General features: G+C 42.1%; 1 protein-coding gene across 3 annotated transcripts; it reads left to right on the top strand.

Annotated features, from left to right (window-relative positions):
- The first annotated feature begins 227 nt into the window (after positions 1-227).
- On the top strand, positions 228-19999 carry map3k4 (mitogen-activated protein kinase kinase kinase 4). 3 transcript variants are annotated; one of them, XM_031303000.2, is made up of 27 exons: positions 228-464; positions 5949-6139; positions 6272-7701; positions 9251-9511; positions 9967-10119; positions 10250-10407; positions 10593-10709; positions 10804-10903; positions 11061-11144; positions 11240-11509; positions 11593-11742; positions 12134-12295; positions 12560-12693; positions 13368-13446; positions 13571-13649; positions 14222-14315; positions 14653-14775; positions 16466-16566; positions 16661-16741; positions 16847-17038; positions 17125-17195; positions 17291-17407; positions 17494-17653; positions 17791-17913; positions 18060-18166; positions 18751-18930; positions 19115-19999. In XM_031303000.2, exons 1-27 carry the CDS (start codon positions 433-435, stop codon positions 19133-19135), a joined length of 4770 nt encoding a protein of 1589 aa, XP_031158860.1. In that variant the 5' UTR covers positions 228-432; the 3' UTR covers positions 19136-19999. The 3 variants fall into 3 exon arrangements, with proteins under 3 accessions (XP_031158860.1, XP_031158879.1, XP_031158870.1); XM_031303010.2 differs by lacking the exon at positions 228-464 and adding an exon at positions 583-745; XM_031303019.2 differs by lacking the exon at positions 14653-14775.
- The last annotated feature ends 216 nt before the right edge of the window (positions 20000-20215 follow it).

The following is a 20215-nucleotide window of genomic DNA, read 5'->3' as shown; positions in this document are numbered from 1 at the left end:
ATAATGCATGGGCTGTTGTAATGTTACAGCATAGGAATACCACTGTACTATATAACAAGTGCTTTAAAGTATGATCATTCATCATATCAGTCAAGAGGTGACCACATGATAACTAATTCACACTGTGACTGTACTCTGAGGTTAAAAACCATTAACAAACACTGGGGCCCTGGCTGCACAGTTATGACCGTAGTTGACCTATCCGGGCTGCCGTAGTAATGCAAGACTGAGGCACTCCTCCTTAATGAACGTTGGAAAGATGGCGACGGCATACGCACAAGCTAGAGTCAACTGTGCCGGCGGATAGAAAGTGCTCTAAAGAGACAAAAATCCGATTCTCTTGCAAAGATTTAACGGTGCAAAGTCTATCTGATATCGCTTGGACATGGTTTAGTCCATGCACGGCTAGGAACTAGAAGCCACTGTTTTTCTATGGAGCCTCCGGATCGTAACAAGCCCAGCAGGTATGCGAATTTGTTGAACAGACACTACACCATCAGGACCTCGCAGTTGCCAAATAGGGAGCTGAACGTGACACTGCACTCGGCTCTATGGGAGCGCTTGCGCATCTCTTAGAAATTGACTTCCTGTCAAATAGTGGTACGCGTGCAGTTAATGCATTTGCAACACTGGAGTTGCAAACTTTTTGGAGCAACATTTTTAGGCGTACTTTGCTGCAGATATTATCTTGTCGTCTGATTCTCGGTTGCTAGATAGAAAGGCAAAATGCTCGCCAAATGATAAGGTAACATTACAAACAATGATCAACCGCTGTAACAGTGCAACATGTCAGGGAACAAGCTAGCTAACATCTAACGTTACTAACGTTAACGTTATTAGCTGCCGCTTGTCACTTTATTGTTTACCCGCAAGTTCACTAACAGAAACTAACCGAGCTGAAGCTATATAGTTTTTTTGCAATGTGGACTCGTAAGGTGGACTTAAAAGTGTGTTGTTAATTGTTTGAGAATGTCAGACCATGCAGTTCATTATAACACCAAAAGCACAAACTTCGCTGGCTTTAGCTAGCATGTTGCTCCACTGTTTTTGTTAATCATCTAGCTAGACTTGGCGCTCGTGTTGTTGTCTCGCACTCCAATGCTGAATCATGATGGGCTCGTTGACTACACTTAAGGCATTTTTATTTGGATAATTATTGTTCCTCGTAGAGGTTATAACTTTGTTGACAATCTGTTGCAAATGTAACGTCATGTGCAGCGGCAAAGGTTTAATCATACTGTATTCTTAGTGCTCAGATGACAAGGTTACCGAACGAGACATTTGTGCAATCTCGCAGGGGAATGCATACACACAGACAGTCATAAGATGCTTTTGTCATATTTGCGCATCTCCTAATCGAAATGCCGCAGTGTTTGCCCCTGACCGCTGGCGACAGACCCTCAGGAATCTGCTGTTATGTCTTCCCCTCTCCTCCCTTCTCTTCAACATGCAATCGTCTGTCTACAGAGCGACTGACTTTAACGGCATTTATCACGTTGGATCAGCTCTGTCATCTGCTATAATCCTGGTTTCGAGAAAACAGCTTGTTTTTTGGTCGATTTTTTCAGTAATGATTGAGTACCAGCCAGTTGTTATTCCCTTGCGCCCTTGTGGCCACTCAGTCCGATGTAGACACACAAACAGCTTGAATGATTGTGCAATACTGGACCTGTTAAAGTAGGCTAATTGCTGCCAGGCATTATTGCATAAAGAAAAAATACTGAGTCATGCTATTGTTGGAAACGTGTCACAGGTTGACATGATTACAAGAGATTCATTCTCGTTTTTTTTCTGGTTTTATACTTTAGTTTGTGCACAAAGTTTGAGCTCAAATGTATGCCTTCATTGCCTTGGCAGTGTTTACTAGTTAGCATGTATGTGTCAGTGAGCCTGAATGTGGATCCGCCTGAGAATTTGTTGGATTTACCATTTCTATAGTAATGGAATTAGAAGCATACAAAACTTGGACCATTGTAAACAATAGAGGTTACATGGCAGAAGCTGCATAGTTTGCAGGAAGTTCAACCTGTGTTGTGTTTAGACTACATATCTCTGTAATACGATTCAGATTCAGCAAAATTAGTTGTCTTTTAGTTTTTGTAACTAACTTCCATCCACCGTGCTGAGTGTACATACTTTAACACTGAATGTGAGGTTGGTTCAATCTGACTGACTATTTTTGAGAAAGATGAGTTATGTGCTTGCTTGGCAATTAAGGGCTATCACTTGCAAGTACAGAGGTCCTTTGTCAATAATATCTTCTTCACAAAGTCAGTCTGAAGACATTGTGGCTCACAAGCATTCCAGAGATTTCAGGATGTGGTGAACAGAGCGCAGTGGATAGCTGCCTGGAGCCCCAGAGACGCTCATGGGTAGAACTCATTAATGCCTGCATTTGCCAGGACAGGCTGTAGAATACAGATGGACCGTCCTCGAGCATTTCCTAACTGCATCCAGTCTCTGCCCACACCTGCTTGAGAGAATTGTGTGCTGCTCTCACATTCTGTCACTCTCATCTGTCATTTCCTTTTAAAGAATAGGATCTTTGTAACTACGAAAACTATCGCAAATTATGTTATTAATACTTTGCGGGAATAACATCGTCATGGTAGAGAAGGAAAGCAAGGATGGTTAAGTTCTGCAGAATGTTGTGTTCTTCTATTTGATTTGGAATTTATGATGTGCACAACAGCAAAAACAACTGAAATGCAAGTTGAAACTAACACAGATGTTGCTTATGACTCTCTACAGCTTCAGATTACATTTCATAAGTGGGGCAGACTGCTGCCTGCACTGCATTTATGATGCAAGTAGCATAAGGTGAAAAACATATCATTATACAATTTACCTCATGCTGCAACCCACAGTCTGCAATCATTGTCTACATTTAGATACATTTGCATTGCGTGACTTGTTGTGGTTAATAGCATGAGCTTCCGCTGATACAGCCAGGTCTATGTCTTTTCTTAGAATGAGGATGTATTCTGGTGTCAAGTGATTTATAAGGTCAGATAGTAAGCACATCATTGTTTTAGGAATGCACTGGCTTTCTGATTCTTTTGAATTAAGGTGGCTGTTTGCATATAGTATAATGCCTTGCAGAAGCAAGCTCCTCTGTTGTGCATGTACTGTATGCTTTGCACAGTTGCATGTGTGAGAGGTTGGGAGGTCCACTCCTGGCAATGTCACACTGTTACAGAGAAGGGTGGGGTCAAGTACGTTGTGTTCATTGTTTCTGAATTCTGTCAGCCTATTGGTGCTGCATCAGCTCTGTCTGTTTATCAGGGATAGGCAGCAGTTCAGAGATGCATACTGTTGTAAGTATGAGCTACATTTCCACTAAGACTTGGGTACATGTGCACACATAGGTTTTATATTCTGATTGCCTCACCAGTTAACCCTGGGCTGAGATTAGTTGCCAGCAGACATGTCCTTTTTACAGTGGGGGGTAATCAAAATCTGGATTTAGCCTACCAAGCATCAGTCATGCCAGCATGACCTAATTGGTGGAGAGTGTGCTCTTACAAAACCCCGGCCTCCATCTCCTCCTTTTCCTCTCTGAAAAAAAATCCCCTTTAGTTTGGCCATTGTGAGCAAGTGTGCTCACTAACCAGCTGTGTGCTATTCAGCTGTGGGCCTCAACAGCCACGTGTCACAGCTGTACAATAGAGAGCCCCTTCCTGGTACAATAGTGTGTGGATGGTTGGTGTCAAAGGTCAGGCCCCCCTGACTCTGGCAGCCCTTCGTATCACTGCTTCAGTCGCCATACAGAAAAGACTCGATTTTGTGCTGTTTATTATGCACTCAGTGTTTCTGCCTGGGGGCTCTAGCATTCCACTGGCCTTTATTGGAGCCCCAATGAGCCATCAGATGAGCCATTGAGACCAGCCAGACACCATCTGTAGTGATAATTCACTAGTGGCAGCCAGGCAGGGACAGTTTGAAGACCATAGTGCTGCAAGGGTTAACTGTTGTGCGGCCTGTGAGTAGGTTTTAGGAAAAAAGCAAAGAATTCAGAAGAGGAATTTGCGCAGTCTTTATTGCAGCAGCACAATCTGTGCTTGAAGTGTCTCATGGCAACCAAACAAACAACCGGCAGTGATGGCGTCATTGGTTCCGCTGTCATTCCTGAGTGATTTAGTCATGCTTTTCTATGTAGAGAAATGTCTTTTTAAAACTTGGTCTCATTTCCTCTCTCGAATGCATGTACTATTTTTGTCCTTGACATCACACACCTATGCACGCTTTGAGATGTTCACAAATGTGCACACAATCTGATCACACTGGTAACTGATGCAGTAGGAGGTTGATGGCATTTACTTTATGCAGTTTCCTGATACCTGTCTCAAATTTTGCATTGCAAAACCACAGCAATATGTCTGTTGCTGTTGTGTTAAATGCATTATTGCAACACATACGATTGCTTACTGTGCCTTCTTGTGCCTGCATACTGAAAAGATCACTGTCGTGTCCTGCTCCTGCAGAACAAGCCCCTTCACAGTTTCCAATACAATACACTCATAAAGGCACCAGTGTTCTTTCACGCCAGAGTTATTCTGTAATTTCAAGACTGTCATGGTTAAGATGGTTGTGCAAATGACATTATTCTTGCAGTAGGTTTTGTTCATAAAGTCTTGTTGCATTTGAGGTCGCAGGATTTGCAGCAGGTGTCTGTCTGCCTCGCGCCTAGTTCCACTGCTGCTCCCAGGGGACTCTGTGTGTGCTGTAGAGACAGATCTTGCAGTGGGGCAGATGGGCAATAGAAGTCAGCACTCTCTCTCTGTTTGGTTTCTTGAAAAGCTTAAGCAAGTGATTTCCATAGAGTAACCCCCCTCCCTTAACACTCACACACACTCCCCCAGCGAGAGTGTGCCCCTTTCAACTCTGTCTACACAAACAGGCGTGTGTTGGGGAATGCCTTTCAGTCAGATGATCGATGGAGGGACACATGGCGACCAGCATATAGAACGCCCGTTTTCATGCCCCTCCCGTTATTTCTCTTTTTGTTTTTGTTGGCGGGGTCAGACCTTCCAACCTTTCTCTCTAATCCTGTTAAAAACCCCTCAGAAAGGCATTAGGGAACAAAGCTCTGACATTGTAATCTGGAAAGGCACGCTGCTCGCACACTCCGTTTTCCTTTCTTCTTTTTTCTTCTTTTTTCCCAGTAGAAGGTGTTTCTATCGATTATTGTGTTTTCTTTCTGCAGAACTAGATGCATCATATTCTGCTATAGCCTTTCAAAGCCTGAAATTTGCAGGCAGAATGTTGTGACGCAACAATGATTTTCACATCTTCATTGTTGCTCAAGAGTTACTATAAACAACACATGAAAGTGACATGCTGTTTTGCATTAGCACTGTTTTTGCATATGATCTAACAACTTCTACACATTTTTGGTGAGTGAGTCTCAGTGCTCCATGGAATCTTGAATTGTGCAGTATGGTTGATGACTTCGCAGACAGTTAATGAGGGTTACTATTTCTCACTCTGGTTGCGCCATTATGTTTACGTAGACCAAGAGAGGGTGCCAGTAGAGAACCCACAGCTTATTATCCTGCGTCTGGACGGTTGTGGTCATGCACAGAGCATTGCTGCTGTACATCTGGGAGGCAGCCAGCCAGGCTCCAAAGGACGGACAACTCGTCAGTCTGCTGTAGGTAGCAGCAGACATACAGTCTAGTTGCAGTTTAGCAACCTGTTTGCCGTGGCATTAGAGGAGACTTGCTGCACACTCTGTTATGGGTACAAACAACCCAGCACTATTGGACCTTGCACACACATTTCTTTGGTTTCGTTATGTTATGACTGAAATAGTTTTATAATGCCAAAGCATTTGCTTGCTGTTAACATCACCTCCAGGTAACAGTGCTTATTGTAAAGATGAAAAGCAACCCATGTTGATAGTTTTTCCTGTCTGTTTTTGCCCTGATATCGTTAAATGTTGACAGGCAGGCCAGTCCAGTGGAAGATGCATCTCAACAGAACTCTGAGGTGGATGAATCCTGGGACTCTCCCAGTGAGGAAGAGGAAGCCCTGTATGGCACAACACCTCCTTATACCACCCGCCAGATGAAGCGCATGTCTGGCAAACATCAACGAAACAACCCGGCCAGGAGTGCTGGTCGGTCTCCGAACAAGGGTAAGTAAATAAATCTATTTGACAGAAGTATATAAAAATCTTAAAAAAATATATAAATATACTACCTTATTTACATGCAGTTTTATGTGCATTATATTGACTGGGAGTGGGTATTTACTGTGGTTATTTCAGTGGACCCTACACCATCTGTCATGAGAGAAAGCCCCAGGCCAGCAGAGGCCCCTGAGGAGCATAGCTACAAGCAGGGCAAGAAGCAGAGGGCAACACTGCGCTCCACGGAGAGAGACCACAAGAAGACTTTTGAAGGCTCCTTCATGCTGGATCCACTCTCAAAGTCGAGCCCTTTTGGTGCCATCAGCATGGATCCCAGGAAGCATTACTTGAGTTTGGGCTGCAGCAGTTGCAAACTTCCTGTGTCTATGCCCCATATTGCCCGGACCCACCGCCAGACCTCTAGGACAGACTGTCCTGCCGATCGCCTCAAGTTCTTTGAAACTCTGCGGCTGCTGCTCAAGCTCACATCTATGTCCTCCAAGAGGAAGGAGAAGGAGCAGAGAGGCCTGGAAAACATGGCCTTCATGGGTCACAACAACGAGGTAATTTGGTTGGAGCTGCAAGCTTGGCATGCACGACGCTCCACCGGCGACCAAGACCTTTTTCTTTTCACTGCCCGCCAGGCCATCCCTGACATCATCAATGAGGTGCTGCACTTTAAGGTCAACTATGCCAGCCTGAGAGGGGCCCAGTGTTCAGGGTCTCAAACAATCGGGGAGGACTATCAGAGTGTCCCCGATCTAGTCTGCGGAGAGGAGAGGGACACTGCTGTAGCAGAGACCAACCACTGTGGAGTAGATCCCTGGGGCTTTAGCGCTTTCCCCTCACCAGCGATGAATGCAGCAGAGCCTCTGGGCTCTGGTGCTGATTACAGGGAGCACCTCCAGCGCCAGCGGCTTGCATTTGAGCAGGTCAAGCGTGTTATTGAGTTGCTGGAGTCTGTGGAAGCACTGTACCCCTCTTTGCAGGCCCTGCAGAAGGACTATGACAAGTATGCAGCACGAGACTTCCAGGGCAGGGTGCAGGCGCTCTGTCTGTGGCTCAATATCACCCAGGACCTCAACCAGAAGCTGCGCGTTATGGCCACTGTTCTGGGCCTTCATGATCTATCCCGTATCGGGTGGCCTGTCTTTGAGATCCCTTCACCTCGCTGTTCCCGTGGCAACGAAGAAGAGGAGAATGAGGAAGATGAGGAGAATGACTCAACAGCCACTTTTACAGCTGAAAGCGATGGAGAGGACAGGGATGCTGAGGAGGAGGAGGGAATATTGGGATGTGTAGCAGAGGGAGAGTTGCCTCCCTCCCTGACTCCTAAATTTTCCCGATTGTTGTCAGAAGAGGAGTTTCTCCCAACTGCTACTGCAGGAAGTGCAGAAGCCATTACGGGAGGGGGAGTATTCTGCCCTACCGCCATCTACAGACCATTTGTGGATAAAGCTCTGAAACAGATGGGACTGCGTAAATTGATTCTCAGACTGCACAAACTGATGGACCGCTCTCTTCAGAGGTCCAGAGCAGCGCTGCTCCGCCACACTCCTGCACTGGAGGTGAGGCTATTGTTTCTTTACCTCCACACTTAATCATTACTATAATTTATCCTATATAAACTTGTATTAAGCAAATCTAAAATTAACTAAATAGCATTATTACAGCTAAGTCAGTAATTATTAACATTTACTGACTGGTGTGCTGTGGAAAAAAAGCCATGTAGTAGTACAAGTAGACTTCTCTTTCTCAGTAGTCTTGTGCTGAGTCTGACATGTGCACATAGAATAAATAATAAGTTTTTTTGCTACAGGGAGTCTTTAAACTTTCAAGTTTTCCATCCCTTTAAATGATGTCAGTGTTTACATAAATACATAAAAATATTAAACTATAAAAAAAAAAATAAGGTAACAAATGAGGTTTAAAATGTATATATCAGAATGTGGCCTATTGTTTAGGGCTGAAATAATTGATGAACTGATTGATAAATCAATTAGTTGATTGGGAAAAAAGTAATTGACAACAATTTTGATGAGCAATAAGGAATGTTTGGATTTTGGACTGTCAGAAAAAAGGAGCAATTTAAAGATGTCATCTTGGGCTCTGGAACATTGTGATGGCTTTTTTTCAAAATGTTCTGAAATTTCATTGACAATAGTTTTGTGTTTTGCATTGGCTGGGTTTTGTACAGAAATAATTTTCTCCTTTTGGATCATTTTCTTGTAGACAATACAAACGAGACCCAAGATCATTGACTGCATTCTTTTTCAGCAAACTGATTTCACTTTCAGGTTAATAAAATGGTGATACAGCCTGGAGCGTGGCGTAGTGCTTAACAATCAAACTTAATGCAGTATTCTTCACTCAATATGCAAAAAAAGGGCACACTGTAGAAGTAAGTAGTATTGTAAGTAGTAAGTGAATCAAACAACAATTCAGAGATGTATTTATCACATAGCTTAAACCAGTACTATGTGTGGTGAAATGCAATGTGATGTGCTTCTACGTTTGTGCACTTCACTGCTGAAAGTGGAGAGCAGTCAAACAGCTAATTGTAATGTTTTGAGTGCAAATGTTTGAAATGTAATTAAGCACTGGAGGAAAAAGCATTTGCAGCTTACAAGAAGCCTAGGCTATAAACAACAGAGGATATGTAAACACAAGCTACTAAATGAAAAAATAAAGCAGTAAAGATTGTTATTGAGTTTTTTGGATAATGGACAATGGATAATCAGCTCATCTAGGTGTTGGAAATGGTGAGCTCTGATCACTTCATGGAGCGTTTTAGGGAGGTTCAGACTCTGACCTCCACGCTGAAATGTACAATGAGGAATTGAACATGTCTTGGATTGCTGATTTGTGATGATCTTTCTTTGCACAAATCAAGAGCTAGTGAAAGGTTTTTGATAATTGCGTGCAATCTAAAAGGGATGGATCTTTACAGATGCCTGTCTGAGATTGGGCAACAATTAATATCATTTAGTAAATAGTGAAACAAAATAAAAAACTCAGTTTAATATAATATAATATATATTTAATAACTCAGTTAATATAACAGCCATGGTGCTATAAGACATTCTGAATTAACTTTAACGGATCTTCCACCCACAGTTTGCAGACTTTCCAGACCCCATGCTGTACAGTGATTACCTGCCAGAGCTGTCGCGCCATGTGTCCTGCAGTGGTCCGGCTCATCCAGAGCTCGGAGCCGACCAGGTTTCCTGGGAGGATTTGCTGGACATGGACCTCCCATCCTTTCGACCAGCGTTCCTTGTGCTGTGCAGAGTCCTTCTAAACGTCATTCACGAATGCCTTAAACTGCGACTTGAACAGAGGCCTGCTGGAGAGCCCTCACTGCTCAGTATCAAACAGGCAAGCAGCTGTTGAAACACTCACTTTAGAGTTAGAATTTTTTGTTGAGTTTTTCAGTGACTCTTCTATACAGATTGCTCTGCTCATGCTGAATGACTGAACGTGTCTAACTAACATATATCTTATTTCCATTGCATGCTTGCTTATTTCACTCAGATGGAAATGACCAATCATATGGCATGGCCTGCAAACACTGCTCAACTCTAACTGTTGTTAGAACCAGTAGCCTAAATGTGTACTTTCCATAGGTACACAAAATGATTGTCTGTCTGTATAGATTATCAAATAAACGATTAGGGTCACTACATATTCTACCTTTAATATTGTCTTAAAGAAACAAATATTGAGATAACTATTGTTATCATTTTACTGGCCAGAACTATCTTTGAAGACTTATACATGTAATGTAAGTCATATATATGTGCTAATTTACATGTGTTGTTTGTGCTCTGCAGTTGGTGCGTGAGTGTAAGGAGGTTCTTAAAGGTGGTCTTCTGATGAAGCAGTATTATCAGTTCATGCTGCGAGGCGTGGTGACTGATGCTCAGGGCTTGCAGACAAATGCCAATATTGATGAGTTTGAAGAGGACCTTCACAAGATGCTCGAGGTAAGACTCTACTTCCAGTTAGAGTAAGTTTGAATGTACTGTATATAGTCATTGTAGAGAAAGTCTCGTGAATGTATGCATTATTGAAATGTAAGTTGTGGTTATCCAACATCTGTCGCTGTTTTTGTAGGTCTACTTTGACTACATGCACAGTTGGATCCAGATGTTGCAGCAGCTGCCTCAGGCCTCTCACAGCTTAAAGAACCTGTTAGAGGAGGAGTGGCACTTCACCAAGGTCATCACTCCTTATATCCGTGGAGGGGAGGCCCAGTCTGGGAAGCTTTTCTGGTGAGTCACTTACCTGCAAACCACACTGAAATAAATGTTGTTTTGTTCATCTAAGGACAGGATCACAATTTCTGAAGTTAATGAGGAATGATTACAGCAAGAAAAACCTGTTTCGATGTGAACCTTTCCTTTAAGAGTGTTACTAATCATTTATGTGAAACTAAGGACTGTTCTGCTCTTTGCAGTGATATTGCTGGGATGCTGCTTAAATCCACTGGAGAGTTCCTTGATGCTGGCCTGCAAAAGAGTGGTAATGAATTCTGGGAATGTGCAGATGACAGCACCGCCTCAGATGAGATCAGGTTAGGGGGATAAAATATTTATTTGATTTCTGTTTCAGTCAGTGTTAATAATTGTTTTTTTGTTTTAAACATTGCACCTTTTTGATTCTTGAAGGCGGTCAGTTATCGAGACTAGTCGGTCACTTAAAGAGCTGTTCCACGAGGCCAGGGAACGAGCGTCCAAGGCTCTGGGCTTTGCCAAAATGCTTCGCAAGGTGAGAGACAGCAGTAAAGAGTTTTCACTCCCTTGAAATAGAAAGCTACAACAGTACTGACTTTGAAGTTTATCTGTGACCCTGTTTTCTCTGCTGACCGAAGAACTGGGACTGTGTGTTCTTCTGACACACACTTTGTTTGATTCCCTCTGTGCAGGACTTAGAAGTTGCTGCAGTTTTCAGTATCACTAACGGGGTGACTTGTTTCCTGGAGGCACTGAAGAAGGGAAACTATGTCAAGGTGCGTTTGCTTTTCTGTTAATTTCACACATTTCTGATCTTTCTTTTCTGTCCTCAGGTCATTTAAGTATCTGTTTAACCACCTTCTGTATCTAGGTTCAGATTCCAGGCTTGGAGGAGCTGCAAGTTTTTGTCCCCTGTGGCTTGATGGATCAGCGGCCTCTCATCCTGCAGCTTCTCAATGCCGCTGCTGGCAAAGACTGCTCCAAAGAGCCCGATGAAATTGCAGAGGATGATGCCTACCTGCTCATGAGTAAACACGGAGCTGGGGACTGCACTACTGATTCTGATTGGGCTCAGTGGGACGGAGAGCTGCTCAAACTGGTCCCCCAGATGGAAACTGTTGACACTTTAAGAGCCATGAAGGTATATGACAATTTTTAATTCAATCTGTGTGTATGAGTGTGTCCGGTGTTTACAAGCCTTCCACTGGTCCAATGTGCTTTCAGGTGGAAAACATGCTCTTGATTGTGATGCAGTCAGCTCATCTGGTGGCCCAGCGAAAGGCCTTTCAACAATCCATGGAGGATGTGCTCACTCTTAGTCGGGAACAAACATCTAGTCAGCCTCTCATCGCGAGTGCTCTGGAGGAGCTCAAGGTACTTACATAACCACACACTATGATTTATAACCTGTTAAAACACTTGTTTATTTTGTGTTGTTGCGAAAAGACAGGTGCATCTTGGTGTCCTACTTTCCTCTGCTTATGCTATCAGTTACCCTGAATTTTCGCTTTGTTACCTAAAAACAAAAAAACAGGCCACTATCAGGCCAGATTTTAGAATTAATTCTCAAAAGGTCACTAAGCTTGCATCTGTTACATTCAGAGCCACGCTACATGTCATTTCTCAAAATGATGCAGCTTTAAGTTTGAAATGCTCTCACTGATTGCTTTGACTTTTCGGTTTTCTGAAGAACCTTTTTATTAGAAAATAATATTAATCATAATACAACTCTTTCTTCTCCCCATCTTTCTCTCTCCTACAACAGGATGAGGCACTACAGCTCTGCATTAAGATCAGCACTGCCATCGACCGAGTGGAGTACATGTTCACCACAGAGTTTGAGGCAGAGGTGGAGGAGTCCGAGTCAGCCACTCTGCATCAGTACTACAGGGAGGCAATGATACAGGGCTACAATTTTGCCTTCGAGGTAACTGTTACACAGTGTATGTTTTCAAAGAAGCTCAAGCTTAAGATGCTGCACATCTAATCTATCCCTTCTTCTACTCAGACATTTCTTGTCCACAATTTAGCAACAATTAGGCTAATAGTGTTGGTGTAGTTATGGGTTATATTTTGCAAAGGGACAATAAAGCTACATGAGGACTGAATTAATTGCAAAGTCTTTAGGTGAGGGGACGTTAAGGCAGTAATTCTAAATATACTCCTGTTTGCTTTTTTTTGTTATTTACAGTACCACAAGGAAGTGGTGCGCCTGATGTCAGGGGAGTTCAGGCAAAGGATTGGGGAACGCTATATAACGTTTGCCCGCAAATGGATGACCTATGTCCTGACCAAATGTGAGAGTGGCAGGGGCACCAAGCCCAGGTAAGGCCTTGGCTTCTATCAATGGAGCATTCACTTATATTTTTAAGTCATTCCCTTCTGTCTTTTTGCCCTCTGGTTGGGCGCAGTGTGGTGTTCCTGAGGTAACATTTAAGGGTTTGAGTATGTTGCTCAGGGATGCTTTTTGTAGCATTGCTGCAAAGAGAGTCAAAGCCAGGCACCCTGGTTGGGCATTAACCTCACTAAATGCTCAATAAGCAGTCATACTAGTGCCATTCATCTTCGATAAAAAAGGTAACAAACAATGTTCTTAAACAAACTGCAGACTTAGACAGAGAAAAGCTTTTTTTGTTTCTTACAGTACAAGTTTGTCGTAATTAAAATAGTTTTTTTTTGTCTGCTGTATTTAGAACTATTAAATGTAAAACCAGATATACCTATCTTCTATGTTGTTTTAGCCCTCTTTGTCAAGAGCTTTTGGTAGCAAGGAAAGTTTTTTTGAAGAAGCCAAAGGCAAATTTCCATGAAGGTGGACAATAAATTCTAATTAAAAAAATAGTAATTATAAAATAAATTGTACTCTGATAACATAGGGACGCCTTTAGGTTATTTCATGAAATACAATCGCAAACCATACACACTCCACCTTTACCAGCACAGTACAGTGTGAGTGAAGTTTTGGGACACACTGATTAACTGCCATGTTGAACTTACAGGTGGGCGACTCAGGGTTTTGATTTTCTTCAGGCTATCGAACCTGCCTTTATATCAGCCTTGCCAGAGGATGACTTCCTGGTAAAATTGCCTATTTTCTTCTCTTTGTTGTTTTCTACAAATTGCACAACAAGCATGCGCTTTGAATATGATGTATTTGTTATCTGTTGACTGAATTTACAAATGAAATTTTGTCTTTCTGCAGAATTTACAAGCTTTGATGAATGAATGTATAGGACATGTGATTGGAAAACCTCATAGCCCAGTCACCGGCCTGTACATTGGTAAGATCTGTGATACTAACTGTTGGCGACTTCCATTTTTGGAGTTCAGGATTTCTTTCGGTGTTTACATTCTGTTGCTAGTTTTATAACCTGGGTGTCATGGGGACGGGCTTTTAACACAAAGCAGGCACAACGGCAGTGAAGTAAACAATTCAATTCCCATAGAATAGCAAAGAAGCATTGTGTATGCCCTGACGTTTGTTGGTGCGACTATCCTCACTGATTAATCAGGCTCCTTTTAAGCAACTTCATGCTGCTCCTCAGTGGCCAACAGCAGAAAACTGTGGTTGCTCTAGGCCAGTATGAAAATGCACGATTATAACTGCGAATCTGGGTGTTACTGAAAAAGAGCATGTTTGCTCAGGAAACCTTTCCTGACTAAAATAAATGAAATGTTGTTCTTTTCTTTTTTTATAAATGATTAAAACCAGACCAACTGCAGAATGCCACAGCCATGTTCCTGCCGTTTAATGCCATACAAAAGTAGTGTTTAGATTTCTCACAACCTACAAACAAGGTTTCCTTTTGTGGGTGGCGTGACTAAATGAAGAATTGGGTGTTTTTCTTTTCAGCTCCTAGGAATAGTCCTCGTCCTGTAAAGGTCCCTCGCTGCCATAGTGACCCACCAAACCCCAATCTGTTCATCCCAAATGCTGAAGGTTTCAGGTAGGTGGTTGCAGTTCAAGCTTTTCCAATAATCTGCGTGCCTTCCGTGTTTTATTGCTCTTTCCTGCATGGCTCATCGTTGCTGTGTATGCCTACTGATGTTTTTGCTCTGTAGTTGTTGAGTTTGTGTGTGATGCTGTGTGTTTTGTATGTGTATGCTCTAAGTATGTCAGTGGTCTTTTTTTCACTTTTTTATAAAGTGTCTGAATGAGAGAGTGTGTGCGTCTGTCCCTCAACCAGCCACCCAGTCACACACACAAACATATCTACACACATCCCTCTCAAGCCACCTTACCTCCCAAGTCAGAGCTCCTCAGTTTGTTTTTTCACCACACAGCTCTCGAAGTCTCCCCTGCGACCTCCGGAACCAGCTTTTCCCCAACGGCCCTCGCCCCGTCCCTCAGGGCCCTGGGGAACACAGCCACACCAAAGCACCCAGCAGCAGCCCCTGTGACGTCAGGTAGCCTTGCCCCCAAGTCACCTGGTAGAAGCTGCTATCAAAGCACAGCTTCGGATACAATAACAATAGCCATCACTCATTTTTTGTTATACGGCTTCTGGAAATTGAAAGAGAATATGCTTCATGTTCAAGATTAGAAATCTGTTATTTACAGGCCCTTTAACAGTGAATTTCAATGAAACACTGCTAATATGATCTCTCTCTTTCAGAGGGATACATTTTATATTATACTTGTTTTTATTTCATTATTAGCTTTTTCGCTTAGATTTATACCTTTTTATTGGAAGATTGCTCATTTCCTGCTTTTTTCTGATTGCATCCGAACAAACACTATACATTTAGATATTTAGACAGATATCGTATTAACTACCATGTCCAAAAAGTCAGTATCCCGTTCTTTGTATTTTGAGCATTTCCAGGCTTTTTACATCTAGCATCAATCTTTTTTTTTTTTTGTCTAAGAAGTTTTAGTTTAGGTTTGTATATATTGTTTGGATGCTTGGACAACAGAAAACATTTTATTCAATTAAATAATGAGACATTTCCCTTCACATTCTACCTGAAATGTAACTGTACTTGAAAAAATAGATTTTTAAATGCATTGATGCTGCATGTAAAGCATGGCTGAACAGATTATCATTTTAATCACTTATAGACTTGCTGCAGCTTAAATAAAGTGCTAGAAGATGCATCTAAATAATATGCATTGTGTTGATGTAAGCTAAAAGTAAATCATTTTAATTGAACAAAACTCTGGATGGACTTAATTAGCAGTATTTGCAGCCTTAGAAGTGTTAATGTGCCATTTACAAGCCCTGCTTCATTTCACCAAATCAGACAAAAGGCCTTACACAAGTCTTGTTACTGGTCAAAGGAAGAGACGGTGATTGTTGTGCATGGTGTGAGATAAAAACACACACACACACACACACACACACACACACACACACACACACATATTACCTCAATGAAAGAGTGGGCTATGCTATTCTGCTTTTAGTGCTATTAACATCATTCTTGCTTTGATGGTTTTGGCTTTTTTGTACACACAAATAAGCCAGAAAGCACATGCTTTTGAAATCTGAACATGCACTCTAGAGATCTAACCTTCAAATGCGTTTGAGCTGTATAATGACTCTGATGCATACTGAACTGTTAATGGGTTTTAAAAGGCAGACTGAGGATCAATGAGTGCTTCCCTTGAAAGGTTTTATCAGGTTTTTTTTTTATATATTATCTTGAAACCCTAATATTGGCTGTCGAGCATAGAATTGGATAGTATTTGATTGGTTGGATTCTTTATATAGTTCAGTTTTTTTTAATGTAATTTTCATTTTAAGTCTGGCGACATTTGCTCTTATAGCATCTCAAGTTGAAGATTATCTCTCTCCCTTTGCAAGTCAGTGTGTCTCATATCATTAAGATGCTTTAAGGAAGCAGTGGCCTGTACTTCTAAATTTCCCACAATTAATTAACGATAAAGGACTAAGTGTATGCAGTTTTATCAAGAGCATACTCACATAACACATTTTAAGAGCATAAAGATAAAGTGGTCTTGGCAGAAGAGGTTGTACTCTGCGTTGATCTTTAAATTGTCCATAAACAGAAACTTCCAGACTGAAACATACTATCTGAATCAGTAGGTTTTGATTGAACCACAATTGCATCCGTTTCTTCCATGCTCCTGCAGGGGATCCAGTTACCATGAGAATGACCGTCTGTCGTCGGTTGCAGCAGAGTTACATTTCAAATCTCTGAGCCGCCACTCCAGCCCCACAGAGGACAGAGAAGGTGGGTGCATTCAGTGCTATGCATTGTTTGATCCACATTGTGCATATTAATCGTTCCTACTGGCTGAATTTTCTCTTGTGATTTCTTCCTCCAGAACCCTCCTACCCTAAGGGAGACCCTAACAGCGCTGCTCGTCGAAGCTGGGAGCTCCGCACCTTTATCAGCCAGTCCAAGGGTGAGATTGTTGAGGGATGAGGCACATTGGATTGACTAAAACATACAATGGGGAATGCCTTCCGACATGAAAATAATAAATCCTGTTTCCTGACTCCCATCTCAGACACAGCAGCACGGCAAAGCCCCATGGAGTCCGTCCGTCGCTCCATTCGCAAGTTTGAGGACAAACGCTACGCTGTGATGAAGCAACGCAACATCATCGGCCAAGTGTGTCACACACCCAAGTCCTATGACAACGTCATGCACGTTGGGCTCAGGAAGGTGACATTCAAGTGGCAGAGGGGCAACAAGATAGGTACGGCTACCCACTGACTGCTTTTACTATGATGCGTGTTAACGCAACGAACATACCGGATGTAATGTTTGTGTGTATCAAAATAGGTGAAGGCCAGTATGGAAAGGTGTACACCTGCATCAACGTTGACACTGGTGAACTAATGGCCATGAAGGAGGTATGTGCTCCAGCAAGATCAATTTAATTGTTATCAAAGTAATCATAAGAGCTGCAGGTAGCGGTAACATTTTACTTGTATTTTTTTTCAACCAGATCCGATTCCAGCCGAACGATCACAAAACAATCAAGGAGACTGCAGATGAGCTCAAAATATTTGAAGGCATTAAACACCCAAACCTGGTGCGATACTTTGGAGTCGAGCTCCATCGGGTAAGAGGCACGCATTTCCGTCGGTCCAGGCATTTGTGGTGCGTACTGAAGCAGTTTGGTCTAAATGTTCATGCGCTCACCTCTAGGAGGAGATGTACATCTTCATGGAGTACTGTGACGAGGGCACTCTGGAGGAGGTGTCCAGACTGGGCCTGCAGGAACATGTCATCAGGCTCTATAGTAAACAAATCACTACAGCCATCAATGTCCTCCATGAACACGGCATTGTCCACCGAGATATCAAGGGTCAGTGTCACATTTTCTTTTTTTGTTATCGTTAAGTGCAGGAAATCCAGAATTAACTCAGCATTCATTTACCTACTGTGCATTCTGTCTCTGTTTCCTTCTTCTTTTTTTTATTTATTTATTTTTTTATATATCAGGAGCTAACATCTTTTTGACATCATCGGGTCTGATTAAGCTGGGTGACTTTGGCTGTTCAGTCAAGTTGAGGAACAACACTCACACCATGCCAGGGGAGGTGAACAGCACACTGGGAACAGCAGGTAAGCAATTATATTTTGTGTCTGGATGCCACCACCAGGGGTCACTGTGGCTTGATGTTTCCTTTGTTCCCCATTTCACCAATGGATGTCCATCCACATCACTGATTAATAAATTCTAGTGTTTAATTATTTTCTGTCTTAATCAGCATACATGGCACCTGAAGTCATCACCAGAGCAAAGGGTGAAGGCCATGGACGAGCAGCAGACATCTGGAGTTTGGGCTGCGTTCTCATTGAGATGGTGACTGGAAAGGTAAGGAGTGATAGGAAAGTGTTTTGCCTTACTCATAGATCCTTATAAGCTACATTGGCTTGTATTTTATTCAGGGATCTTTCTGTGCTGTAAGTAAACCATGCTGTAAATAAGACGGGCTGAAATACTTATTGTCTTAGGTTATTGTTGCTCTGTTATAATTATTATTACAAACAAGACATGTGTTGTGGATCAGCTGTGGCTTCCACATGCAATTATTATGTTTTAGTCCATTCAAGTGAAATTGAATGTACATTTATATCAAGTAAAGTTTCAATTTCAAGGTTATTTGTGTTAAAACAAGCAGGTTTTAAATAAAACTATTTGGCTGATATGCTGTTATGCTTTGGCAACAAGTTGCTGTTTCAATCTGACAAAATCTGTGGAGCTAGTAGCGCTTTAGCAAAACTGCTCTTCCAGAGTAGTGAAAAGGTAGTAGTTGTTTGTGTGTTTTTGCCCACATACTACTTCTTAATTTTTGTTCCCCGTCTCTTATCACTTCAGGAAATTCCCTTCACCAAAACGTAACGTGTAAAAAAAAAAAAAAAAAAAAGTGATGTTCTTAACTTTATCTCAACCTGCAGAGGCCCTGGCACGAGTATGAGCACAACTTCCAGATCATGTACAAAGTGGGCATGGGCCATAAACCCCCCATTCCGGAGAAGCTGAGCACAGAGGGGAAGGACTATCTCGGTCACTGTCTGGAGAGCGAACCCAAACGTCGCTGGACAGCTAGCATGCTGCTCGACCACCCATTTGTTAAGGTGAGATGCTGCTATGGCATATATTTAAAGAAAGAAAAAAAACATTTAATCACAAAACATCTCACCAGTGAACTGTCACGGCTTGACTAAATACTTCAGTTATTTAAAATGATTGTTTACAGATGGGTAAACTGGTCATCCAACAATTTCCCATTAAAGCTTCTTCATCTCTTGTCTGTTTCAGGTTTGTACGGATGAAGAGTAACTGGACCTTCCTCTGCAGCTTTTACGTTTACAAATGAAAGCACTACTGTACATGCTGTTGGCAAAAGAAAAAAGAACGGGAGAAGAGGAAGTTACGGCCCAAGGCACATGGAGTTAAACTGAGGAACTTATACAATATCATTTCAGAGGACACCTGGACCTGTGGGATATAGGGTTGTGTCTTTATGTACCCATGGACTGGGGGAAGGAGGGGCAGGGGTGGGACTGTACATACTGTAAGAATAGGATTGGCTTTAATTCTTGTATAAACAATATTGTAAAAGTAACTATTGCCACATTTGTTTTCACTGGTGAAGAGACCTTCTCAAAAGGCAATTAAGGAATTTTTTTTTTTTTAAACAAATGGGAGGGGATGGGTGGGGGGGACAAAATCTATGGCACTTTTAAACTGTTTACCCAAGGGGCAGTTGTAGAGGAGGGAGCAATCTTATTTCAGTTGCCCTTTGAGACTGAAAAAGGTGTGGTAAGCCTCACTGAATGGCGAAACATGGAGACGCTGGTTTACCTTTACGAAATGAACACCATCCAAATATAAAAATTAATTTATCACTTGTCATTTGGCACTAGGAAGGATTTTTTAAATGTATTTTTCTTTGCCTTTGCTGAGGAGTTAAGGTCAAGTTGGAGCAATGTTCAAGTCTACTGGTCGCTGCCAGTGAAGAGCTGTTTATGTGACTGGAGCGTAACGGGGCCTGCTCTCCCTCCCTGCTGCTGAACACAAAACATCCACACAACCAAACACAGACACTGACACACACACACCACAAATTCTGGTCCTCTGCTGCTCTTACAGTGTTTGCTATGTACAAACAATATTAATAAACCAATCGTTTTGTTTTTTTAATGAAATGTGTTTGTGTTCTTCCATCATGAAAATGCCATTTATTATTACATTACTATCAAATAGGTAGGTAGTTTCGTTTTGAGTTGACAGTAAAATCTTAACTGCATTGGAATAGTTGCATTCTTATTAGAGGCATAATATTATCTTTTCTCATGTTTTTACTTTACTACATTTTCCAAATCAAGTTAAGCACAAGCTTCCTGGCACTGTCCAGTT

This window comes from Sander lucioperca, chromosome 15 (genome assembly GCF_008315115.2).
Source record: "Sander lucioperca isolate FBNREF2018 chromosome 15, SLUC_FBN_1.2, whole genome shotgun sequence".
NCBI classification, from domain to species: Eukaryota; Metazoa; Chordata; class Actinopteri; order Perciformes; family Percidae; genus Sander; species Sander lucioperca.
Note: the sequence above shows the minus strand (reverse complement) of the source record. Positions and strands in the feature narration are given on the sequence as shown.

What these genes read in the sequence shown, in the direction of transcription:
- map3k4 (XM_031303000.2), top strand. Translation starts at nt 433, where the DNA reads ATGGAGCCTCCGGATCGTAACAAGCCCAGCAG. An exon ending in GGCAGGGGCACCAAGCCCAG is followed by an intron (nt 12,694 to 13,367) that starts GTAAGGCCTTGG and finishes TTGAACTTACAG; the next exon opens with GTGGGCGACTCAGGGTTTTG. An exon ending in CCCCACAGAGGACAGAGAAG is followed by an intron (nt 16,567 to 16,660) that starts GTGGGTGCATTC and finishes TTCTTCCTCCAG; the next exon opens with AACCCTCCTACCCTAAGGGA.